The sequence below is a fragment of the Phacochoerus africanus genome, chromosome 5 (assembly GCF_016906955.1).
Source record: "Phacochoerus africanus isolate WHEZ1 chromosome 5, ROS_Pafr_v1, whole genome shotgun sequence".
In the NCBI taxonomy this organism is placed as follows: Eukaryota; Metazoa; Chordata; class Mammalia; order Artiodactyla; family Suidae; genus Phacochoerus; species Phacochoerus africanus.
Window position 1 is genome coordinate 63,352,771 of NC_062548.1, and position 24,611 is coordinate 63,377,381.

Below are 24,611 nucleotides of genomic sequence, written 5' to 3' on the forward strand. Positions count from 1 at the left end.
TATAGCCCCAGCCTAGGAGCCCGAGGAGCAGACAAGGGAGGGCGACACTGGGTGGAACCTCGGGACAGGTGTGCATCCTGCAAGGACCCAGCCTCCTTCCCTCGTGGCCTCCCCTCTCCTTGGGCAGCCCCAGCCCTCCTACCCAGCCCTCAGCCCTGACAGTCCTTTCCTAGTTTGCATCTTATTACCCCTCCCCATCCCCCTTGGGTCGTTATTATCCCATCCCAGACCCCTGAGGTGCAGTGACAGGACAAGGCCACACGAGGACTTTGGGCAGGCACTGAATTAAGGGGCTGGAAAGAGGGTAAGGGCACAGTCTTTGGAGTGAGGCCACCCTGATGTGAGAACAAGTCACTGACGGGTCCTATCTCCTTGGGCCTTGGTTCCTCATCTGTACAGTGGGATTAAAAATTCAGTCCCCTGAGTTCCTCTCATGGCACAGCAGAAAAAAATCCAACTAGGAACCATGAGGTTGCGGGTTCGATCCCTGGCCTCGCTCAGTGGGCTAAGGATCTGGCAGTGCTGTGAGCTGTGGTGTAGGTCGAAGATGCAGCTCAGATCCAGCGTTGCTGTGGCTGTGGTGTAGGCCGGCAGCTGTAGCTTCGACTCGACTCCTAGCCTGGGAACCTCTACATGCCATGGGTGTGGCCCTAAAAAGCAATCAATCATCCAATCAATCAATCATAAAAATTCAGTCCCCACCTTATAAACTCATGGTATGGAGTAAGTGAGATTCAAATCTCCTCGAGTGTTCCTGACCTGGTCTCCTGGTCACTAGTTTAGGCTGAGGCCATGGCAAGGGCCCCCCACACCTTACACACACACACACACACACACACACACACACACACACACTCTCTCTCTCTCTCTCTCTCTCTCTCTCTCTCTCTCCCTCCCTCCCTCTCTCTCTCATTCACAGATTGCCTGCTTCCTGAAGGGCTCCTCAACCTCTCCCCTCCCCCACAACCCTCCCCAACTGACTGGCCAAAGTCCTGGTCACCCACAGAGTCCAATCAACAGGAGCAACTGTTTTCTTTACATGTTGGGGCTTTTACTTCAATTTGAAGCAGGCGGTTGAGCAGAGATGTGAACAGCTTTGGCCTTTTGAGCCCAAGGAAGGAACAGGCCTTGGCTTCAAACATGCCCTCCTCCCCGCATACTGGCCCATTCCTCTGGTCCCTTCCTCCCCTCTGCCCCCTCAAACAACCCGTCCCAACCACTGGTCTCCAAATGGGGCGCCATCCTGTGTGCCCAGTCAGCAGGGCGGGCCCCTGGCACAGACTGGTGGGCTGGGCTGGCCAGGGGAGCAAAGGCAGGTCACCTTGGGGCAAATCCCTAGAGTCGGGTACAGGTGGTCACTGCTGCTTCTTTCCTCCGCCCTCCACCCCCTTCCCATAAAGCTTGGGGCCCAAGAAGGAGCCTAGGCCCAGGGACCGTGGAAAATCTGCTTCAGAGCCCTGGGCAGCCAGTAGGAGGGAGAGAAGGGCCAGGATCGCAGGTCTCACGCCCCACAGGCACCCCCAGCCTCCCTCTCACAGCCCCCAGAAGGCATATCTTGCTTCCAGGAAACCAGCCAGCCAGGGCCCAGGGCAGAAAGAGTTCCAGGTCAGAGGGTCAAGCACTTGCAATGGTCACCAAGTGTCTCTCCCTTTGGTGAGTTCAATCGCTGACTCATCTTTGGTGTGAGATGGGACCCAGGTAACAGGAGGAGCAGTGGTCAGAGGGCAGCAGTGTAGCTTTTCACTGTGGGGGCCTTCTCACCCCGTTTTGTTCAGTGTCTCTGTTGAATCTTTGGCAATGAATTTCTGCAGCCGGACGATGGGCCTCAGGCCCGGGCAAGGGGAAGGCTTTGCTCTTCCCGCCCCACCAGGCAGAGAGCAAAGTGCAAAGTCATAGTGGAGTGGCTGGGGGGCGGGGTGGGGGGAGAGGGAGGCAGGAAAGCTCTTGTCCTGAGAGCCGGTGGTCTGAGCATCCGGTGGCACCTTAGAGAGGAAGACGAGACTGGACCTGGTGAGCTCACCTTGTCTCAAGCTTGCCTTGAGGGAAAGAGGGCCCTTGGCAGCGTCCCTGGACCAGCCCACGGCTGGTCACTCCTGAAAGAAACAACCGATGGTCAGAAGCGGCCCTTACTGATCCCAATTCCAGACACCCGGTACACGGCGCTGGCATCACAGCACTTTCTCTCACTTAACCTCATAGCCTCCCCGGGCAGGGACGGCACGTTAAAGATCAGGAAGGGATGGAGCCAGCATCTGGACCCAGGACTGGCTGCCTCGACAGCCCACATGGTCCCCTTCCCCCAACCGCTGTGTTTCAGAGCCACTGCTGATTTTGTTGGTTTGGGGGAAGATGCGCGGTTTCAGGGAGCAGAGGAAACTTAGGGCCACCTTTTCCTGACACCGTAGTCCCCCAGGTCACACCTCTGAGAGATGTCAGAGTCGGCCGTGCCCCCCACGGGGATGGCACCCACCCCTCCTTCTCCCTAGACCTTCAGACAAGATACTACACCAGTTACCAAGAGGCTAACTTAGGTGCAGCCCATCCCCCTGCCAGCTGGGCTTCAGTGTCCCTATCTGCAAAATGCCAGTGTCCTCATCTGTAGTAGAAATGAAGTCTGACCTTGGAATTCTTCTTCTTCTTCTTTTTTTTTTTTTACCTTCTAGGGCCACAAGTGTAGCATGTGGAAGTTCCCAGACTAGGGGCTGAATCAGAGCTGTAGCTGCCAGCCTACACCACAGCCACAGCAACACCAGATCCGAGCTACATCTGCAGCCTACATCACAGCTCATGGCAACGCCGAATCCTTAACCCACTGAGCGAGGCCAGGGATCAAACCTGCACCCTCACAGGTACTAGTTGGGTTCATGACTGCTGAGCCACAAGAGGAGCTCCTGACCTTGGAATTCTAACCCAGAAAACAGATGAACTTGGCTCTGGTCTATGTGGGTCAGGAGAGTTCAGAGACAAGAGACCCAGAGTCTACAACATTCCCTGTGATGGAGCTCTGAGAAGCCAGTGGCTTCGAGGCAAACTTGAAAACCTCTAGCCTCTTTCTGTTCCTTGCCATCTCAACTTTCAAAAACTTCACTCTGGCAGCTGAACTTGGGGTTGCTCATGAGATAACCAACCAGGGGGTGTGCTTTGCTACTAGGGAGACACAAGAGATGAGGGAAGTCATGGGGGCTTTTGGGGGCAGGGGGCGGAGCGGGGCTCCAAGCCCACCCAGAACACACAGGAGAACAGCAGCCTCAACCAGGCCGGCACACTCCTAAGAAAGCAGTTCCAAACACTTCTCTTTGGATTCTTGCAACAACCCTGAACCAACAGCTAAGTACTTATTTTTTGAAGCGAAACATCTGTCAGGCACCTCCGACGTGCTAGGGAGCTTTCCCACATCCCCAGCTCAGAGGTAAGTGCTACAAGCTGGCGGCACCCGGATTTGAATCCAGATCAGCAGTGTTTATTCTACCACACAGAGGTGGCTCCCGCTGAAGAAAGGGAGGCTTAGGGAGCCGGGCTGGAGCCAAACCACGAGGCTGGAGGGGCTGCTAACCGCAGACCCTGGTGAGCCTCAGGCCCGGGTCTCGGCAGGCCGCCAAGGTGTGAGGCTGGGGCAAGGCTGGAAGTGGGGTACAGGGAGGGCCAGGGAGCCCAGCCAGGAGGAGGGTGCGGCCTCCAGCTAATAGAGGCTAAGGAGGGGAAAAGGAAAAGTGAGAAGAGGAAGCGTCTTATGTGGTGAATTCAGGCCCACATTCCCGGAGCCCATGGTGCGGGGCCGGCCCCTGCAGGAATCTGCTTTTTGTTACCGAGTCTGAGGAGGAGGATTAAGAAGCGGAAAGGAAACCCATGGGGATGGCACTGGGTCTGTGGTCCACAGGGTGATTTACAGCCCGCGTCATCCCGGCGCTGGCTGCCTGGGCGGGCCCTGCCGAGGACTGGCCTAGAGTTCCTCCCTCGCTCAGTCTGCCTGTGGTCAGGGGAAGGAGCGGACGGCTGGGGCAGCTGGAGCCATCCTGCTGGCTGTCCTGTAAAGGCGGCCACCCGGCCGGGCCCAGCCCCAACACCTCGGTCCCAGACTCCGCTGAAGCCTTGGCTGCCAGCCAAGAGCAAAGGAGTCAGGGGTTTCTGTCTCCAAGGCCTGCCCTTCAATTCTCAACCCCACCCTTTCCCTAGTGTCTACCCTGGGCCTGCGTCCCCACCACCCACCTTGTTCCAGGAACCCCAGCACAGTCTCTGTCCATCCAAGGAAGGCTTATGTCCACTGGGGCACCGTGGGAAGAACACCGGGAGGCCTTAGGTGCCAGGACCTTTTCTGCATTAACTGACTGTGTGACCTGGGGGAACTCCCTCTCCCTCTCTGTGCTTTAATTCCTTCACTTGTACAGCAGGGACAGGTATCTGGATCAGCACTCCCCAAAGGGTGCTCTGCAGAATAGTAGCCGGGTGAGATATATCCCATGAGCTTGCAAAACATCACAGACCTTGGCCCCATCTTGGAAAGTCACTCCATATATTAATATATCAAAGGCTCTGAAAAGTCCTACAGTAAAGACATTCCTGTGGCTTTATTAACCCAGTGTTTTCCCAACACGTTTGATTGTGTGATGGTGAGAAGTGGAAACTCACTCCAACCTTCCTGTGAAAAGAAGCTTATTTAAGGCTACACCAGGGAGTTTCAGAGAGGCCAGGGGAAAGTCTCAAGAAAGCTTGCAAACCTAAGTAGGGACAATCCAGGGCCCTTCTCTCTAGGCGCCTGCCAACAACATCACTCAGCCACTTCCAGGCTCTGCTTCTTTCCTGCCTGTCTGCCCACTGGCCCAGTATCTCAGTATCTCAACCCTAATCACCCAGTGAAGGCACCAGTTGGTCCCGCCTCAGTGAGATTTCTTCCCCTAAACCAATCAACTGTGGCTGAGGCAGGAGACAAGCCTATAGATGCCATCCCTTCAGAAGAGGTGATGAGATTGTGTGTGTGCATGCATGTGCACATGCACGCATACTTGCAAATAAGGGGGAGAGGGTGACGCATACTCCCCACTGTAACAATCACACCACAGACCTGTCTCCTGCAACCCCTGGCCACATCCTACATGGCCTCATGTGAGAAGCACAACTTGAGGGCCTCTTGCATCCCCTCTGGCTCTGGCCTTTTGTGGGCAGTGTTTCCACTGTGGCCAAGGCTGTGGGTACCACTGGCTAAGGCTCTCTCTGTCCTGTGAAGCCCTCTGTAGCGCGGGCCCTCAACACAGAAGATGCCCTTTAAACATAAACTTTCAAAATGCATCTCAGGGCCCTTTCAGCAGGCCTGACATTCTACATCCGATGGAGGTGACATGGTCAGTAGGACAAAGTGGCTGAGTTGATCACATTCCAAAATCATCTTTTTCTCTGTTGCGTTGTCTGTGGTCAGAACATAAACTCCTCGAGGGCAAGGACGTGGTCTGTTTTGTTCGCTGTTATAGCCCCAGAGCCTAGATTCGTCCAGACACACAGTAGCATCTCATTAAGTATGTGTGGAATGAGTGAATAACTATTTCCAGTCATGGGCATTTTATTTACTAGAAAGTTTAGGTACCATGGGAGATGTTTCTTATTTCTAAAGGAACATTGAACATTTTTGTAACCATACAAATGCTTCAGGGGAATTTTCGGTAATTGTTGGGAACTCTGGAACAATGTTGCATCTTTTTGCTTGTGTTCACTTCCAGTTTTTAAATGTCTAATTATACCTCCTCTGCTTACTAAGTTTGTCTGTGGCTTTAAGTAGACCATTTCCTCTCTTGATTACTTCTATGTGCTGCAGGGTCAGTATATCACTTTGGGGGCATGTAAAAAATTATTTCTGGAGTTCCCATCATGGCGCAGTGGTTAACAAATCCGACTAGGAACCATGACGTTGTGGGTTCGATCCCTGGCCTTACTCAGTGGGTTAAGGATCCAGCGTTGCCATAAGCTGTGTTGTAGGTTGCAGATGCGGCTTGGATCCCGCGTTTCTGTGGCTCTGGCATAGGCCAGCGGCTATAGCTCCGATTCGACCCCTGGCCTGGGAACCTCCATATGCCACGGGTGTGGCCCTAGAAAAGACAAAAGACCAAAAAAAAAAAATTATTTCTGTCCATAAATTATTTCACCTTTTAAGTGCATTTTCAGTCATTTTATATTCTTAACCATTTCTCACTGTTTTCAAATTATACTTTTTTTTTTAATTTAAGCAATTTGGATACAGCCTCCTATGCGCAGAAAAAGATGGCAGAGTTCCCACTGTGGTGCAGTGGGCTAAGAATACCACTGTGACAGCTCAGGTCAAGGAGGAGGTGCAGTGGGTTAAGGATCTGGTGTTGCTGCAGCTATGGGGTAGGTCACGGCTACAGCCTCGATTCAATCCCTGGCCCAGCAGCTTCCATATGCAGTCATTATGAAAGAAAAGAAAAGAAAAAGAAAAAGACATCAAATGGGGTTGAAATCCTGAGGTTCTTTTTAGTGGCTTTTCCTAAAAGAAGCAGTCAGATTGCAAATGTTTTTATTATTATTATATTATTATTATTATGGCTGCAACCTGCAGCATATGGACATTCCCAGGCTAGGGGTTTAAATGAAGCTGCAGCTGCTTGCCTACGTCACAGCCACAGCAATGACAGATCTGAGCCACATCTGCAACCTATACTACAGCTCACGGCAACACCAAATTCTTTAACCCACTGAGCGAGACCAAGGATCGAACCTGCCTCCACATGGGTACTATTCTGGTTCTTAATCCACTGAGCCACAAGAGGAACTCCTGCAAATGTTATTTTAAAACTTAAATATAAAAGACAAGCAGGGAGGGCATGGGAGTATTTTTTAAGGCCTACCCTATCAGGCATTATTTTATTTTTCACTCTTACGTACACCAATATGTGGGCTAGAAAGGGGGTTTCGTGTTTGGTTATAAATGCTGAACACTAGGGTGTACCTTGGCCCCAGAGTCGATTGGGGCTGAGGGGCCCTGGGAAGGCTGGTTGATCTCTCAAAGCCTTAGTTTACTCATTTTTAAAAGGAGCACAGGAGTTCCCGTCGTGGCACAGTGGGAACGAATCCGACTGGGAACCATGAGGTTGCGGGTTCAATCCCTGGCCTCGCTCAGTGGGTTGAGGATCCAGTGTTGCCGCAGACGCGGCTCGGATCTGGTGTTGCTGTGGCTTTGGCGTAGGCTGGCAGCTACAGCTCCGATTAGACCCCTGGCCTGGGAACCTCCGTTTGCCGCAGGTGAGGCCTTAAAAAGACAAAAAGACAAAAATAAATAAATAAATAAAATGATCGCAGTAACAGTACCCACCTTCTAGGTCGGCGGCAAAGAACCAATGGGACAAGAAAGCCATGCCCCTAGCAGGGCTTAGCACACATTTCTGCAAAGAGCTGGGCCTTTGGTATGACTCACTGGTGTTTAAAAACATAAAATGGCATCATAGGAGTTCCTGTAGTGGCTCAGTGGTTAGGGAACATGACCAGCATCCATGAGGACACGGGTTTGATCCCTGGCCTCTCTCAGCGGGTTAAGGATCCGGCGTTGCCATGAGCTGTGGTGTAGCTTGCAGACGCGGCTCAGATCCCGCATTGCTGTAGCTCTGGTGTAGGCCATCAGCTACAGTTCCAATTGGACCCCTGGCCTGGGAACCTCCATATGCTGGGGGTGAGGCCCTAAAAGACAAAAAAGACCAAAAATAAATAGATAAATAAATTTAAAAATTAAAAAAAATTGGCGTAATAGGCTGAAAAATCTCAAAACAAGTAACCAGAAATAGCCATAATGAACCAACAGTAGTCCTGACCAATCTGCTTTTGACACATTTGTTGTTGTTGTCATTATTTTGTTTTTTCTTTTTCAGCCACACCCTGGGCAGATGGAACTTCCTAGTCCAGGGGTTGAATACATGCAGGAGCTGCAACCTACACAGCTGCAGCAACACTGGATCCTTAACTGGCTGGGGATAGAACCAGAGCCTCCATGGAGACAAGCCACATCATTAGCCCACATTGCCACAACAGGAACTCCTTGAAAATTCTTTTTAAGGAATAAGTACAGGGAGTTCCTGTTGTGGCTCAGAGGGTTAAGCACCTGACTGGTATCCAAGAGGATGCAGGTTCAATCCCTGGTCTCACTCCGTGGGTTAAAGATCTGGTGTTGAAAGCTGCAGCTTGAATCTGGCGTTGCTATGGGTGTGGTGTAGGCCAGCAGCTACAGCTCAGATTCGACCCCTAGCCCAGAAACTTCCAAATGCTGCAGCTGCGGCTGTAAAAAATTAATTAATTAATTAAAAAAGCACTATTTTTAAATTATTTGTCATGTCCATGATGAATGAATATCCAAAGTGTGGTATAATCATGCAATGGAATAGTACTCAGCCACAAAAAAGGATGCATGACAGAACTTGGATGAACCTTGAAAACAGTATGCTGGGTAAAAGGAACCAGACACAAAAGCCACACAGTACACAATTCCATCCACCTAAAATGTCCAGAACAGGGAAAAATATAGAGACTAATGGTTGCCAAGGGCTGGGAGGGAGAGAGAATGCTAAAGTACATGGAGTGTCTTTGGGGGCTGATGAAAATGCTCTAAAATTGGCTGTGGTGATGGCCACTTTTTAGTGAAAATACTAAAAACCATTGAATTGTACACTTGAAATAAGAAATCTATAATCTCAACAAAACTTAAAAATGTTGTAAATGCATAGGTAGTACATGTTAATTATAGAAAAATGAGAAAACACAGAAGGGTGAACAGAAGAAAAACAATTAAATCACCTCCATCCTCCCACTGAGAGAAACTAGGATTATGCCGGGTGTCTGCTATTCCACATTTTTTCCTTTTTTTTTTTTTCTTTTTCTTCAGCTATAGCTGATTCATAATGTTGTGTTAGTTTCAGGTGTACAGCAAAGCGATTCAATTTGTATATATATTCAAGTGAACATATATATACATACTTTTCAGATTTTTCTCCCTCATAGGTTATTACAAGATATTAACTTTCCTTTCCCGTGTTATACAGTAATTCCAATATGATTTACCGATTTTACATGTAGTAGCGTGTATCTGTTCATCCCAAACTCCTCATGTATCCCTTCCCATTTCTTTCCCCCTTGGTAACCATAAGTTTGTTCTCTATGCCTGCGAGCCTGTTCTTATTTCGTAAATCCGTTCGTTTGTGTCATTTTTTTTTTTAAGAGTCCACATAGAAGTGAAATCATACAGTATTCGCGTTTCTCTGTCTGACCTCCTTCACTTCCTAGGATCACCTCTAGGTCTCTCCATCCACACACTTTTCCACGCTTAGGCAGACCCTTGTTGGATGTCACGGGAGTGGAATCAGCTTGCACAAACTGCGCTGCAAGCTGGTGTTTGTGTTTTCTTGAACACTCCAGCCCATGCATCTTTGCATTTGGCAGATCTGCTTCCACATCTCTAAGGGCCAGGCTCTGCTAGGGTTATTCTGGGCACAAGCACAGGCCTGGGCTTCGGGCCTCCAAACTTCCCAGGGAACTGGAAGTAAGTATGGACCAGCCCACCCCCAGTGCCTCCCGCCTGGCCTGGCCTGGGCGCCATGGGTGACAGGCGGGAAATTTATGAGCAGTTGGAGCTGGCTGCTGTTTGCCGAGGGCGGGGACACGGCATGAATCAAGGATCACACTGTGTCCGGGCTGGGAGGGCCCTCGAGGTCCCGGGTGTCTAAGAGTGGCAAAGTTATGACCACAGCCCCTTGTGAGCCGGAAGCATCCACCTGGGGACCATGCACTGGGAGAAAAATTCATGTAGTCACCAAAGATTTATTGAGTTCCTACTGAGTGTCAGCTCCATGACAGGCACCGGGGTTAGAGGCCCTACCCTGGGGCAGCCCATCGTCTAACCCCAGGGGCAAAGCTGAAACCACCCTTGCTGGAAAATGCTGTTCATTGCGCCTCTTCCCCGATGTTGTGTTCCTCAAGGCTGCTCACCAGTGGCGTGAGTAAGACCGCAGGGGCTCCCGGCTGCAGTGTGCAGACAGCTGCCTGTGATGCTAAGAGGCCTCCCTGCCTCGCTGGCCCCAAGTCGGAAGCATGGGCAAGTCCAGCAATCTAAACCCCTCGCTGACTGAAGCCAGTGGATATGTTCAAACCTCAAGGTCAGTTGAGGACACACAGAAGAACTTTCTTTTTTTCTTTTTTTGCTTTTCTTTTTCTTTTTAAAGCATTTTAGGACTGCACCTGTGGCGTATGGAAGTTCCCAGGCTAGCGGTCGAATCAGAGCTACATCCGTGATCTACACCACAACTCAAGGCAACGCTGGACCCTTAACCCAGTGAGCAAGGCCAGGGATTGAACCCACATCCTCATGGATGCTAGTTGGGTTTGTAATACACTGAGCCACAATGGGAACTCAGAACTTTCTAGCGGTAACAGCCACCGAATAACCCTGGGGACCCCTCCTGTGCTAAGATACTGGAGGTGGAGCTGGGGTCCAGACACCCCAGGCTGGCCCTGAGAGGGCACTGTCCACACACACCTTCCCCCAACCCGTGTACCCTCTCCCACCATGTACCCTCTGTCCCTGAAGAGCCTTGCTGGGGGTCATTCCTGCCCTGGGAATGGAGGGTCCAGGAGGCCAAGGTTCTGCTGCTTGTGTCCCTGCTATGTCCCCAGGCCAGGACAAGGAGGGCCAGCTCCAGCCCGACCACTTGCCCCCCAGACCCACCTCATTGCAGGCTGGGGGAAATGTGTTCCTCCTCGGGGTCTTTAAACACTTCATACCAACTCCTCTGCACCATGAATTATGGTTGGTGCAACCGCCAGAACCCACTTGCTCACCCCAAATAGTTCCACCATGAGCGCCAGAGACAGGGGGCCAGGTGGTTCTTGGCCCTCTGTCCTCCCAGGCCTGGGGACAGAAGTTAGCAAGTCGGTGCTCCCAGCTGCCATCCACTGAGGTGGCCTGGTCCGGCGCCAAGCTGTCTTACACAGTCCCGGGAAGGCCGCTCTTGCTACTTCCATTTTGCAGATGTGCACATGGAAGGCCAAGGTCACGCAGCTGGGACGCCACAGAGCAAGGCAGACCCCCCTCCCCAAGCCTCTAGAGGCTGCAGCTTCTTCACTGGCAAACGAGACTAGAAAGCTCCCAAGCTATCCACCCAGCTGCACCTCCCTTGGTTCTAAGAAAATGTCAGTCTTTCTTCCTTGGGGCCTAAGGGAAGGTGGCTGACGGTGGGAGGCCTGGCACTCCCAGAGCCAGGCTGAAGCTCAGACAGCGCCCCCCGGGGCCTGCAGGGGACAGGCAGGCAGACCCAGGCTCCACTGGCTTCTCTCTCGGACTGCAGGCCACTCCCTCTGGCTGCCAATCTCTGCTTCCCATGCTCCGCCTGGGTCTCCGTGCCAACTCTCCCCCGGCCTCTCCTCTGTTTCCCTCTCCATGTCTGTCAGCCTATTTGTCCTTTTTGGCCCCCTCCCTTCCCTCATGGTACAGGGCACTGCTAGCTGGCCTGGGGGAGGCCTGAGACCCAGCTGCTGTGGCCTCCCATCTGCTTCCCATCCTGTAGGGTGGTCCAGCCAATTCCACTTGGCTCCACGCTGCTCTTCCAGACCCCAGAAGCACAAGGAGCCCCTGACCTTGCCCCACTGACAGAGAAGGCGCCCAGGCTGGATGGGAGTGGACAGCTGGGCAGACAGGTGGCCCAGCCAGGTGAGGAAGGCCCTGCTCTCTCGTAACTTCCTGGCAGGCCCTTAATCAAGTGACCCTCGCACAACCCCCACCACACACAATACACACATACACACCACACACATACACACACCCCCAGCCACAATGTCAGGGGTCCCCAGGGCTGGGGCTCACTCCCCATCACTGCAGCTCTCAGTGCCTCCCTCCCCACTTTGCTGCTCCTCTCCCTCCCTGACCCCCCCACCCCCCCACCCCCCACCCCCAGCAAGGGTCTGGCTGTAGGTATTTCAGGACCAGTGGGGGCAATAATGGGGTGGCTGAGAGAAACCACAAAGTCCCTGGGCAGCCCAAATAACCAAATGACTTCTGCCCAAACTGTGCAATTGCCTCCCCTGCCCCTCCCCCATCATCCCTAAGCCCCTCATTGCCAGATTCTGGAGCTGCCATGGGATCCAGGCGGGGTGGGGCAGACCTCTCTGATCAGGGCTCTTTACTCACAGCCACCCGAACACATCAGTGACACCACAAAAGTAGTGGGAAAAGAAATGCATCTTTCACCCCCACCCACGCACACACAGGCACTGAAGTGCATGCACATGCACCCCGCTGATAGGCAAAGCGCTGTGGTGGTTAATGTGCCAGCTACAGCATCAGACAGCTTCTGTTTGAATCCTGACTTCCCCAGTCTACCAGCTGTGTGACTTTGAGCAAGTTGCTTAACCTCTCTGTGCCTCAGTTTCTCCACCTGTAAAATGGTAATGATGGTAATCTACTGGATGAGATTGCAAGGAGGATTAAACACCACGGCTGTGAAGCCAAGCCCTCAGCATTAGGCAGCTGTGCGCATACACGTGTGTATGTATGTGTGTGCGAGTGTCTCCCCTGATTTGCCTGTCAGCTCCCCAAGGCAGGAACTGTGTCTCCCCTTTAGGTGACCATGGCCCCCCCCTTGGGACTGGCACAGAGGAGCTGCCCATGAGATACTGTGGAAACAGCTGGAAACATCTCACTTGCTTGGGTTTCCATGCTTCCATTCATCCAGCAAACACGTACTGTGCATTCAGACTGTGCCAGGCTCCATTTGGAGCCCCGGGGATCTTGCGGTGATCGGAACAGACAAGTTCTCCCCTCTCCAAGTGTGGACCCCTGGAGAGAATGAGCCCCTGTGCAGAAGTGAGCTTCCCTGGAGAAAGGAAGCCGTGTGCTTTCTGGGCCCAAACAGCTTGGACGGGTCCCAGTTCCCAATAATTGATGCACTTCCCTGCATTCTCTGTCAGCTGCTACTGGATGTACTTCAGCTTCCTCTTGACAACTCAAGGTCAAATCCAGGAACATCCGTCTACAGAAGACGCCCCAAGTCCCTGAGGCTTCTGGGGCCCTCTACCCTGACACGAAATGGCCCGGTGCCTCTTGACTCTCCTGAGCTTTTGTCCTTCCGTTCCTTTCCACGCCATCGGGCCACTGGCTGTGGTTCTGGGGGCTATCACTGCACCTGTTCCAGCAGCCAGCCTTCCAGGGGCTTCTGCTCCGCTGCTCTGACCTGAGACACTAGGGAGTCAGGCGTGGAAGAACTGTGCGGGGATTAAGTACAGCAGGTTCCAAGGACAGTCCTTGAGGGGCTCTCCTGCGAACTTTCCTGCGTGGCCTTTGTGTCATTTAGCCTGAATTCCAAAGGGTGGGGCCCTTGTTTGTTTTGCTCTCCAGAGTGACCCAGCACCTAGAACAATGCCTGGCACACAGTAAACACACAAAACTATTCTTAAATAAACGTTCAGGGTCCTTCAAGCTTCCTCCATCTTTTATTTATTTATTTTTGCTCCTATAACAAGAGATTGAATAAGATCCACTCTGTGTGTATGTGGAGGGGGTGGATGGGCCAAAGGGGACCAACCTTTGCAAATAATCATGCTGGCTGCCCACTCAGCTCCTGGCTGTGTTTGTGTGTGTGTGTGTGTGTGTGTGTGTGTGTGTGTGTGTGTGTGTGGTGGGAATGGCGTGGCAGGAGGGCATCATTGTCATGGAGGGGGCAGGAGGTTCTCAGCAATGACTTGTCACTGTTCTTCAGGTTCTGGGTGGGCCCACTGGGCTGTCCCCACGTACCCAGCTGCATGGCTCTGTCCTGTCTGCAACCTCGGGACCATCTCTAAGGGCTCCTGACCCCTGGGGGAGCAGGGAAGTTCTGGAACCCTCGATGACCTCTAGGCACCTCCCCAGAGTGTGTATCACCTGGACAGGAACTCAGCCCACCACACGGGATGCCCCCCATCTGATCCTGGCAGGGAGTGCCTACAGATGCCCGAGCATACGTGTGCAAGTACACACACACACACACACACACAGAGGGACAGACCCAGTGTCTGTCGCCTGGCAACAGAACCAAGTCCTCCATGGGCAGCCCAGTCTAAGTCACTGGGTGGGGCGGGGACACTCCGGTTCCCTCTGCCCACCTTTCTGATGGACCCGCGGTGTCCTCCAGGACCCCTGGAGATGGGCACATAGCGAACCCAGTTGATGAGGTCCTTACATGGCCATCATTTCCCTGAACGCTCCTCACCCGTGGAGTAACCTTGTCTCATGAGAAAAGTGAAGCTTGGAGAAGGCAAGTGCCTGAGGTTACAGAGCTCCTGAGTGGCTAGGCTGAGACTCAGACCCCCCCGACTTCCAGCCTGGGGTCCTGCGCTGCCAGACACCCCCTCACCTTGGAAGAGTAGAGGGCAGTGGGAATCTAGATTCAGGAGCACCTGGGTTTTTTTTTGTTTTTTTTTTTCTTCTTCTTCCTTTTTTGGTTGCTCCAAAGCATATGGAGTTCCTGGGCCAGGGATCAGATCCAAGTTGCAGTGGGGACCTACACTGCAGCTGCAGCAATGCCAGATCCTTAACCCACTGTGCCAGACCAGGGATTGAACCTTCATCTCAGAGCTGTATAGACAGCACCAATCGCACTGCACCACAGTGGGAAGCCCAGAAGCACTTGTTTCATGGGGCCGAATGAGCCTGCCTAGGTCTGCCCGGCCCTACCCAGCTGTGCGGCACATGGTGAATTCATGCCCCCGATCTAGCTCCTGCGGTTCATACTGTGCATCTAGAAGGTCACTGAAGACTCAAGAGAATAATGGGCATGAGATGGCTCTGCAGACAGAAAAGCACTGTGCAGAGGGACCAGGTCACCAGTGCTGAGATCCTCTGAACCTCAGTGCTATCAACTGAAAACGGCCCTCACTTGGCAGGGCTGTAGTGGGCAAGCTTGTGGAGATGGGGGTCTGGTGCTGTGGTTAAGGTTATGACACTAGTTAGCTCCACTGGGAAGAGAACCACCCTGTCACAAGTCAGGGTGAACCTTCCAGGAATGTTTTCCCAGCTGAGAGGCCCAGTGTCTTCCTCAGTTTTAGGGAGAACATCCCTTCTTTCAGGGCAGGAAGGAGACATTGGGGCAAGACTTATTGAACTGGTGAGGAGAAACACTCTTCCTGGCAAGGCCCCGCCCTGCCTTGGATGTAGTGTGTGGATGAAGTGCTCAGTGCTGTGGCAGCCACTTTGTAGCCATGAAGTGAAGACCAAAAAAAAAGGAGCCCAAAGCCTTAGCCTCACCGGAGCCTTGGAGCCAGGGAACAGCGGCCTCCCTTCACCTTTCCTAACTGTGAGAAATAAGAGCCCCATTAGCTTAAGCTTATGCTTGAAGGGTTTCCGTGATCTGAAATGCAAAGCTTTCCTCACTCAAAAGAACAAGGGCCTCAACTCCCCAAACAAGAGCCTGGGGGAGCCCAGGCACAGTTCCCTGGCTGTGCCCTGAAGCCGCTAGTTCACCCTTCCCTAGAGTCTTTGCCTTCAGCCCAGAAATATTCAGCTTCAGCAGTGTGGATTTTAGTGGAAGAAATGCCGTGTTATTATCTGGGGACTTCCTGTATGCCAGGAGCTGGGATAAAAAGATGAAAGAGCTCCCAGTCTAGTTAGAGAGATGCCCTAAACACACACTGTGTAACATAATGTGATGTAGTATAGAGTTTTAATATCATATAATATATCAGGTAACATATCACCTGCAAATAAATAAAGACATAAGATGAGCTCTAAAATATCACTATCTGGAGTTACCGTCGTGGTGCAGTGGTTAATGAATCCGACTAGGAACCATGAGGTTGCGGGTTCGGTCCCTGCCCTTGCTCAGTGGGTTAACGATCCGGCGTTGCCGTGAGCTGTGGTGTAGATTGCAGATGCGGCTCAGATCTGGTGTTGCTGTGGCTCTGGCGTAGGCCGGAGGCTACAGCTCTGATTCGACCCCTAGCCTGGGAACCTCCATATGCTTCGGGAGTGGCCCAAGAAATAGCAAAAAGACAATAAATAAATAAATAAATAAATAAATAAATAAATAAATAAATAAATAAATAAACAAATAAATAAAATATCACTATCACATAATGTTATATCATTATGTCACACGATGCTCTTCTGAGTTAGTGTCTACACACCTCTGTGGTAAGGGCAGTGAGGTGTCTGTGCCACGGGGCCCTGAGAGGAGGCTGGGGTAGGGGTCAGGGAGGGCTTCCAGGAGGAGCTGAGCCTTCCAGAATGAGCAGGAGTTAGCCAGCCAGACAGGAGAGAAGGGCATTCCAGGCAGAAGGGACAGCATGAGCACAGTGGCCAAAAATAGCCCCTCTGGGAGAGCGAGGAGTTCCGTGTTGCTAGAGTGTAAATTGGGACACAAGGAGTGACCGGTCGGAGCCAGGTCACTTAGGGGGATAGTCAGGTGCCATGTAAGGGAGTCTGGCCTCTACCCTTGGCCTGCGGGGAACCCTGAGGGATCCTGAGCAGGGGAATGAGGCAGACAGACTTGGCTTTCGGTAGTGCTGCTGGGAGGGGCTCAGGTGGGGATAAGCTGAGCCAGGGAACATCTGGGCAGCTGGGCCAGGTTCCTGGGGGCCATGGAGTCTGGGCGGAGAATGGAGCACCTTGAACGTGGGAAAGCCTCCCTACTTCACCCTCTAGAAACAATTTTTTTTGTTTTCTTTTTAGGGTTGCACCTGCAGCATATGGAAGTTCCCAGGCTAGAGGTCGAACCGGAGCTGCAGCTGCTGGCCCATGCCACAGCCACAGCAACGCAGGATCCAAGCCAAATCTGCGACCTACATGGCAGCTGTGGCAATGCTAGATCCTTAACCCACTGAGCGAGGCCAGGGATTGAACCCACATCCTCATGGACAGTATATCTGGTTCTTAACCTGCTGAGCCACAACGGGAACTGCTCTAGAAACATTTAAACTGGAGTTTGAGGAAGGCAGGGATCTATACTTTCCCCTTAGACCAGCCTTCCAGTCTGTAGAGACAGGTAGAAAGAGGATGACCGGCTCAAGGTCAGATGGGGAACCAGGGCCTGCTGGCGCCTCCTGTGCCAGGCTGTCCACTGTGCCAGGGGTACAAGCTCAAGGCTGGGCAGGGGGAAGGATGGGCCTGGTAGCTCAGTAGGAAGGCAGCCCTGTGCACCCAGCCCCCACACCTCTCCCTTGTCCTCTGGAAGCCCCTGTGCTAGAAAGCATGTTCTGGTCACTGGGAAGACCCCACATCATCAGCAGGGTTCTGGGGCCAGCAGCCACTCCTTCCCCAGTCCCTCCTCACCTTTGCCCTGCGAAGACCAATTTCTCAGGCAGGAGACACAGGAGGAGGGGCAGAGTTCACAGACAATTCCCCATCCTTTGTGCCACTGATCCCTGGGTAGATTGGGGCAGGGAGGGGGGAGGTGGCAGGCTGGCATCTCCCAGATAGGACACTTGAACAAGGCCACCCAGCCATGCAGCCCCCCAGGGCAGAGCTGAGACCAGCCTCAGAGGCCAGACCAGACACCTGCCCACAAGGCTTAGCATCAAAGAGGGATCTAGGTCTGAACCCAGCCCTCCAGATGAGATTAATGGCCCTGAATTGCCATAAACTGAAACTGGGAGCAGAAGCACCAAGAGTGCAGTGGGGGGCCTGAGCAAAGTACAGATGAAACGCCCTCCAAAGCCCCATCCTCAGCTTGTAAAGAACCGGAAACCCCCAGCAGTGTGGACCACAGGCTTTTTTGCACTCCTGGGGTGAGGGGTGATGGAGCTCCTTGAGTGGGAGGGCAGGCAGTGAAAAGGGGGTGCAAGAATTGAGAATGGAATGGGGAAGTCTCCAGTCCTCTGCCCCTGACCTGCTGACTCCCAGTCACCACACTCTGACACTGAGGGATGTCCCTCTCCCTACCTGCAGCCCTGGGCCTGGCTCTCAGCTCCTCCTCAGAGGTCCGGGGAGTGAGGAAGGCAGCCAGGCCCTGCACCCCACGGGCCCCGGACAGGCCACCTGGTGACTGCTCCCAGGAGGTGCCCAGATTCCAGGCAGACATCTCCCAGAAGTTTCTGGTGGCTGTGGCAGCAGTTCTTAAAAAAGGCTTCATGTCATACATAATGCAGTCAGCTGAGGGGGGGCCAGTTTCATTAATGCCAGCATCCTCCCAAAGTGTCTTGGTGCTGCTTTCTGATGAGCTGATGGGGGTCTCTGCCCTGTCTCTGCCCCCTCCCTGCTTCTTCCTTGGGTTTATGACCTTCTGCGGCCCTGCCCACAGCGTGCCCCACCCCACCCCCACCCCTTCTTTCTGCCCTGTCTCCTCCAGCTAAGGTTTTATGAAAACGGTTACTTTTGGGAGTTCCCGTTGTGGCTCAGCAGGAATGAACCCAACCAGTACCCATGAGGATGCGGGTTTGATCCCTGGCCTTGCTCAGTGGGTTAAGAATCTGGCATTGCCACGAGCGGTGGTGTGGGTTGCAGACGCGGCTCGGATCTGGCGTTGCTGTGGCTGTGGTGTAGGCCGGCAGCTACAGCTCCAATTCGACCCTTAGCCTGGGAACATTCATATGCCATGGGTGTGGCCCTAAAAACAAAATAAGAAAAAGAAAAAAAAAGAAAACAGTCCCCTTTAACCATCCCCAATTTTAACAGCTTTGAGAAGGAAAAAACAGTTCGGCAGCATCCAGAACTAATTAGGTGGACTTCAGGCACCTTCGAGGAGGAAGAAAAGCCACAACTGGTGCAAGAAGAGGAAGAAACAACATTAAAAGAAAAACAAGAGGAAACAAAATAAAAAGCAGAGATAAAGAGTCAAGAGAAAACAGCGGCGCCTGAGAAACAGGGATCCCAGCCGCCAACTTTAACGGCGTCCAGCCCTGTTATTCATAAGCGAGTTTCCTCTCTCACAAAGGACCTTTTGCACGGTTTTCCCTGCTGCCTCCAAACCAGCTGCTCGTGCTGTTGTATCCTGAGTGATGATGAGGCTCTGAAAGGGTTTTTTGGGAACAGATGGCCAGGGGAGAGCTGGGGAATGTGCCAGCAGAGGGCTGGGCGGGCTGCCAAGGCCTGCGGTGACTGAGTGCTTGGGCTTCCAGCTCGCGTGCTTTCCCTGCCCTCTGCCCTCCGTGGCGCCAGCAGGCCTTCCCAGCGAGCGCTCGGAACATCTGGAGTCTGGGGCTGCCAGGAGGGGGGGGCCACGGCGGCCGGGCGGGGGACCCTCTGTTCCAGCGGAGCTCCCAGGGCCTCGCCACCAGGCCCGCCTCGCAGAACAGCTAATCAAAACCACAGCGCCCGAATGGGAACCAGGCGCGCTCCCAGCTGCAGCCAGAGGCCGCCAGGCGACTTAACCCAGTGTCAGGCCTTGCTGGCGGCAGCATAGGGTTGGGGGGGGGCAGTCCGGGCTGCTGACACCCCCCACCCCAGGCCAGCCCCCACCCCATGCCACCCCCAGGGCTATTGACTCCCTGCAGCTAAATGGAGCCTGCACGCGCTGCTGCCCAGCTGCTTACATAAGAGCTGTTGCTCTGAACAAGGCCCAGCACCCGAGTTTGTTGGGGGTCCCCTGAGTGCAGGCCACCCTGCCCGGCGGTGTGTGTGAGCTTCAGAGCCCAGCTCCACCACGTCCCAGCTGTGTGGCCTCAGGCCAAGCTATGTCCTGCTCTGCTCTTGGCCTCAGTTTCCCCTCCATGCAATGGGAGAAGTGGTACTAGTTTGTGGGCTTTGCACAAGGAGTAGGGATAACGTCCGGGTGGCACGAAGTGGGCATTCAGTCTCAGTCGGTGCGGCTGTTGGTGACAGTCTGTCTGTTAGCATTATTAGTGCACTTTTGCATGTTCTTTGATAAGAGTCCGTGAACTTTGAAAGCCCAGGGGTTTTCTGGGCTGGCTGGATGTAGGGCCAGGGGTTTGCCCTGATTGCTGGAGAAATAAGAGTCCCCATTCAGAATTATTTGCCCTTATCTGCCTTTTGGCTGGTGGACCATTCATTCATTCTGGACACTGACCTTTGCTGAGATATTCCTTCCTGGGGTTCCATATGAAGTTGTTACCTTGCAGCTATAAATTCATGAGATTTCCTTTCTCACTGAGAAAATGCCAGCCCTTTCTTGAATGGGATCTTGTTTCATCCTCCCAGTGCAGTGGCAAGAAAGGTAGGTAAGCTCTCACTTTACACGAGAGAGAATAGAGGATCAGAGAAGTTAGATAACACACCCAAGGTCACACAGCTAGGAAGTGTCAGTACCAGGACTCAAACCCAGGTCTCCAGAGCCAAAGCCTGTACCCTTCGCCTACTTCATGATCTTGCCAAGTCTCCCTGTTGTGCTTTTATGTGCCTTAAATGACAGCACCTCAGAGAATTGAAAAGAACCGTAAGGTTCTCTCAACTTAACCCCTGCCTACAGCATCCTGGACGAAGGGCCACTGAGTGGATACAGGAGTTTGGTGGGGGGGGGGGGGTACCTTGGGTCAAAGAGATGTTCTGGGGGGTTCTCTGGGGGGCGGTGGCTTAAAGCACCAGAGGGGACTTTTCACATCCCTGTGACCTTCCAAGCATGAGAGGCTGGTTCTTTCTCACTGACCCAGGCCCCAAGTTTTCCTTCATACCCAGCATGGTGGAGAGAAGGGTGGGCTTTGTGTGTGCCTGTCCAGAAGGGAGAGGAGGAAGTGATAAGAGCGTGAAAGGAGAGGGGAAAGTGGCCTCCCAGCCTCTACCCCACCTGGGGACCACCGGGGAACTTCAGAGCGCCGAGTTCCACGTTCCGGGAAAGCCAGCCCCCAGCTAACCTGGGAGGCTCCCTGGCCCATGACCCCTCCAGTCCAGCCTCTGCCAGACTTGCGGACTAACAGTGTCAAACGGGAGAGGAGACACGGCAGCTGAGAGAACACTCCGTGTTAGAACAAACAGCTGGCGACAAACGTCTATGTAATTGGAATGCCAGAAAAAATAAATTGCATCCATTTTTATGACGAGAAGGGAATCTGATGGTGGTTTCCCACCCACCCCCCTTCTTCCCCAGCACAGACGAACTCCTTGGGCTTTGAAAGCAAATGATCTTTAATTCAGTAACATGGTCCGAAAGATGTGGAAACAGGGCCTCCTCTCACCACCCCACTTCCATGTGGATGGTCGGACAGGGAAGTGGCAGGAGACCCGAGCACCTCTCTTACTGGCCAGTTCCTCAGGCCCCTGAGCCCTGATTTTATTGTTTGTGTAATGACTCCCTCTGAAGGATGGCAGGAAGAGTCAATTAACAGGGTGCTATGCCAGAAGTACTAAGCATCAAGCACCATGCCATTAGAAGTACTAAGCAACGAGCACCATGCCTGGCACATGACCCATGTTCTCAGAAAGCCAGGTATTATCAGTATTCTCCAGGTGCATCGCACTGGGGTCCAAATAGTTTCTGTGAAAGACTTTCAAATCCATGTGATATGCCTGTGATAGCAGAGGGGCAGGGATGATAACACATTAAGTCATTTAGACAATAAAAGGGCTGAGGTGACCTCAGCTTGAAAAGTCTAATCAGATAGGGTCTTGGAAATCACTTCTGGAGTCAACTCACCTTACAGAAGTGGAGACCGAAGCCTCAGTGGGGATGACTACGTACATGGCAGGTGGGGACAGTGCCCCTCGGTGGGCACCCTGGGGACTTCGGAGGCCCTGCACATGGGGTGGGGGTGGGGCTGCTGGCTCCAGCCAGAGCAGGAACATTGGAGACTCCACCTCACACACTCTGAGGCTCAGGAACAGGCCTGTCTGAGGGTCCTGTCTGAAGCTTAGGCTCAGCCACCCAGACAGAACACTCTCAGCTCCCACTGACCCGTGCAACCCCAAACCAATTGTACCACCTCAGCTTGCCCCCAGCACCAAAGCTACAGAAGTCTGCACCAAGACGATGTTTCCTTTTTCTTTCTTTCTTTTTTTTTTGTTTTTGTTTTGTTTTGTTTTTTGCCTTTTTTGCTTTCTAGGGCCACAGCTGTGGCACATGGAAGTTCCCAGGCTAGGGATCGAATTGGAGCTGCAGCTGCCCGCTTATACCACAGGCACAGCAACACAGGATCTGAGCCTCATCTGCGACCTACACCACAGCTCACGGCAACACCAGATCCTTAACCCACTGAGCGAGGCCAGGGATCGAACTCACATCCTCATGGATACGAGTTGGGATCTTAACCTGCTAAGCTATGGCGAAGAACTCCCCAAGACGCTCTTCCAAAGAGGAGTCTGGCTATCCCTGGACCTGCCATCACCACGAAAAACCTCCCCTGCCCAGAAAGCTGCAGGAAAGGAGGGAAGACACGGATCTGATGTAGCTACCCCAGCCTCGGGGCCTCCTCCAGCTCCGGACCACTCACAGGTGAGGGGCAGCCTCTGGCCTTGCAGAGCCAACCTTCCCCAGCTGGCAGTATGGCTACAGTCACAACCCCCGGGGTCACCAACTGCTGCCCAGGCCTCTGGTACAGCCCTTAGCTCGAGGCACCATGATTCGCTTCTCTCTCCCCACCCTCAGCCGGGGCCTGTGGTCAACTCAGGGCAGGAACTTACTGGCCATTTATCACCAGGGCTTAAATTATGCCATCAATGTTACTAACTCCTGCTGCTGCTTCTGTTATTATTATTATCAGTGTTATTCAATGGCTTAAAATCACTGGGAGGCGGTGCCACAGATCTGGCGATGCCCACTGGCCCAGGTGTGGAACAGTTCTGCTGCCCTTCCTCCTCCTCCTCCTCCTCCTCCTCAGAAGCTTCCAGGAGTTGCTGCTTTAAAAACAGGAGCTGCGGAAACATGGCCCAGAGCCAGGTGCTTAATGTGCATTATCTCTGGCTGCAGCGGGGAGTTGAGCCGAGCTCTCCAGAGCCCTTCCACTCCTCCCACCTGTCTCTCTGCTGGGTGGACTCTGACTGGCCTCTCGGCACCACCAGGGCTTCCAGGGGGGCCCTGAACCCCCAAAGTCATGTCCCGTGAGGCCCAGAGAAGGAGGACTCACCCCTCAAGGGACGTGGGTCCCCACCCCCGGCCAGGATGGGCTGAGATGAACAAAAGGATGTGCCTGGAACCCAGAGGGTAAGTCAAGGTCACTTTTTTTTTTTTTTAGCTGCTGGCCTCTGCCACAGCCACAGCAACGCGGGATCTGAGCTGCGTTTCCACCCTACACCACAGCTCATGGCAACGCTGGATCCTTAACCCACTGAGCAAGGCCAGGGATCGAACCCGAAACCTCATGGTTCCTAGTCAGATCCGTTTCTGCTGCGCCATGGCGGAAACTCTAGGGTCACTTTAAATCCCATTCTTAACACAGGTCTGGAGGGACCAGGCAGCTGACCAGAGGACACTGAGCGAGATCTCTCAAGGAGGCATCCTGGGGAAGGAGGTGGTCCAGCCTCTGGGGGCCTGTGAACTGAGAGGGAGCCACCCTGGGGTGGGCAGCTCAGAGTGCTATCAATGGCCCTGGTGATGATCATTTATGAAGGACTTCCTTCCAGCTGGTCACTGATGTCGGCACGTTTGCTAGTTTCTTCCGTTCTTTGCGTTCTTTATGACTTATTAGAATGTAAGCCTGGCTCACTCCCATCCCCAGGCTGTCCTGGGTGGCTGCAGGGGAGGGGTAACAGAGCTTGATCTGAAACCCGCATCCGCAGGCTTTGTCTGAGGGGCTACAGAGGGCCAAGCCCACCCTACCGCAAACACCCATCAGGGTGCCCATGTGCTCAGGATGGGATTCTCCAGTGTGGAACTCGCTGCAGGTGCTCGATAAACATTGCATGAATCAATGAATGAGCGAATGAATGAAGGAGTGCATCTGCAGGGACACCAGCTCCCTTGGTTCTGGTTAAGCATGGTAGCCTACCCTAGCCACTCAGGCCTACTGTGCAAGTTATGGAAGACCATCCCCCAGGACACCTTGAAACTCAGCCACCTGCATGGTGACGAGAGGCAGGAAGGCACACACAGCAGGAGTCAGGTGATCCTGTGATCCACCAAGCTACCAGGGCAGTTGCAGGGCCTGAAGAAGGCATCAGACATCCTAGCTGCTTCAGGACCCTGTCCTGCCCCTCCCTCTAAGTCCTCGTGGCAGTGGCAGTTGTCTAGGCACAATGCTGGGGAGACGGTGGCCTCAGGACAGGCTGCTCGGCAGGATGCCAGGGGGCCCTTGCCCTCCCGAGATGAGGCCAGACCTCTGCCTGGAGAGTCAAGACTGGGAAGGGCCTTGGACATCACTGATGTTTCTGCATCCCCATCACTGCCCAGAAACTGAGGCAAGAAGAGGTCAGGAAATGAATCCCAGGGAGTTTCCATTGAGGCTCAGGGGTTACGAATCCAAGTAGTATCCATGAGGATGTGGGTTTGATCCCTGGCCTCGCCCAGTGGGTTAAAGATCCAGCGTTGCCGTGAGCTGTGGTGTAGGTCACAAACGTGGCTCGGATCTGGTGTTGCCGTGGCTGTGGCGTAGGCTTGTGGTGGCTACAGCTCTGATTTGAACCCCTAGCCTGGGAATGTCCATATGCCGCAGGTGCGGCCCTAAAAAGACAAAAAAAAATAAAAATTCATGGGTCCCCAATGACACAGCTGGTAGGTGGTGAACCAGGCCTTGAACTCGGGGCCGTACGACCCTCTTATACACAATGCCTCAGTTTTCCAACC

General features: G+C 53.2%; 1 protein-coding gene and 1 long non-coding RNA gene across 3 annotated transcripts in view; one reads left to right on the top strand and one right to left on the bottom strand.

Annotated features, from left to right (window-relative positions):
- Nucleotides 1-1,029: 1,029 nt before the first annotated feature.
- Nucleotides 1,030-24,611, bottom strand: part of ATOH8 (atonal bHLH transcription factor 8) — a 36,479-nt gene continuing 12,897 nt past the window's right edge. Inside the window, exon 3 of one of the 2 annotated variants that reach the window (XM_047781613.1) lies at nt 1,030-2,093. In XM_047781613.1, coding sequence (XP_047637569.1) covers nt 2,088-2,093 — 6 coding nt within the window. In that variant the 3' untranslated portion in view covers nt 1,030-2,087. Of the gene's footprint in view, nt 2,094-22,101; nt 22,745-24,611 lie in introns of those variants that run through there. The other variant, XM_047781612.1, reaches the window with a different exon arrangement.
- On the top strand, nt 22,806-23,463 carry LOC125127877 (uncharacterized). Its single transcript, XR_007135080.1, has 2 exons — nt 22,806-23,033; nt 23,269-23,463. It is a non-coding gene; the product is annotated as an uncharacterized LOC125127877 (long non-coding RNA).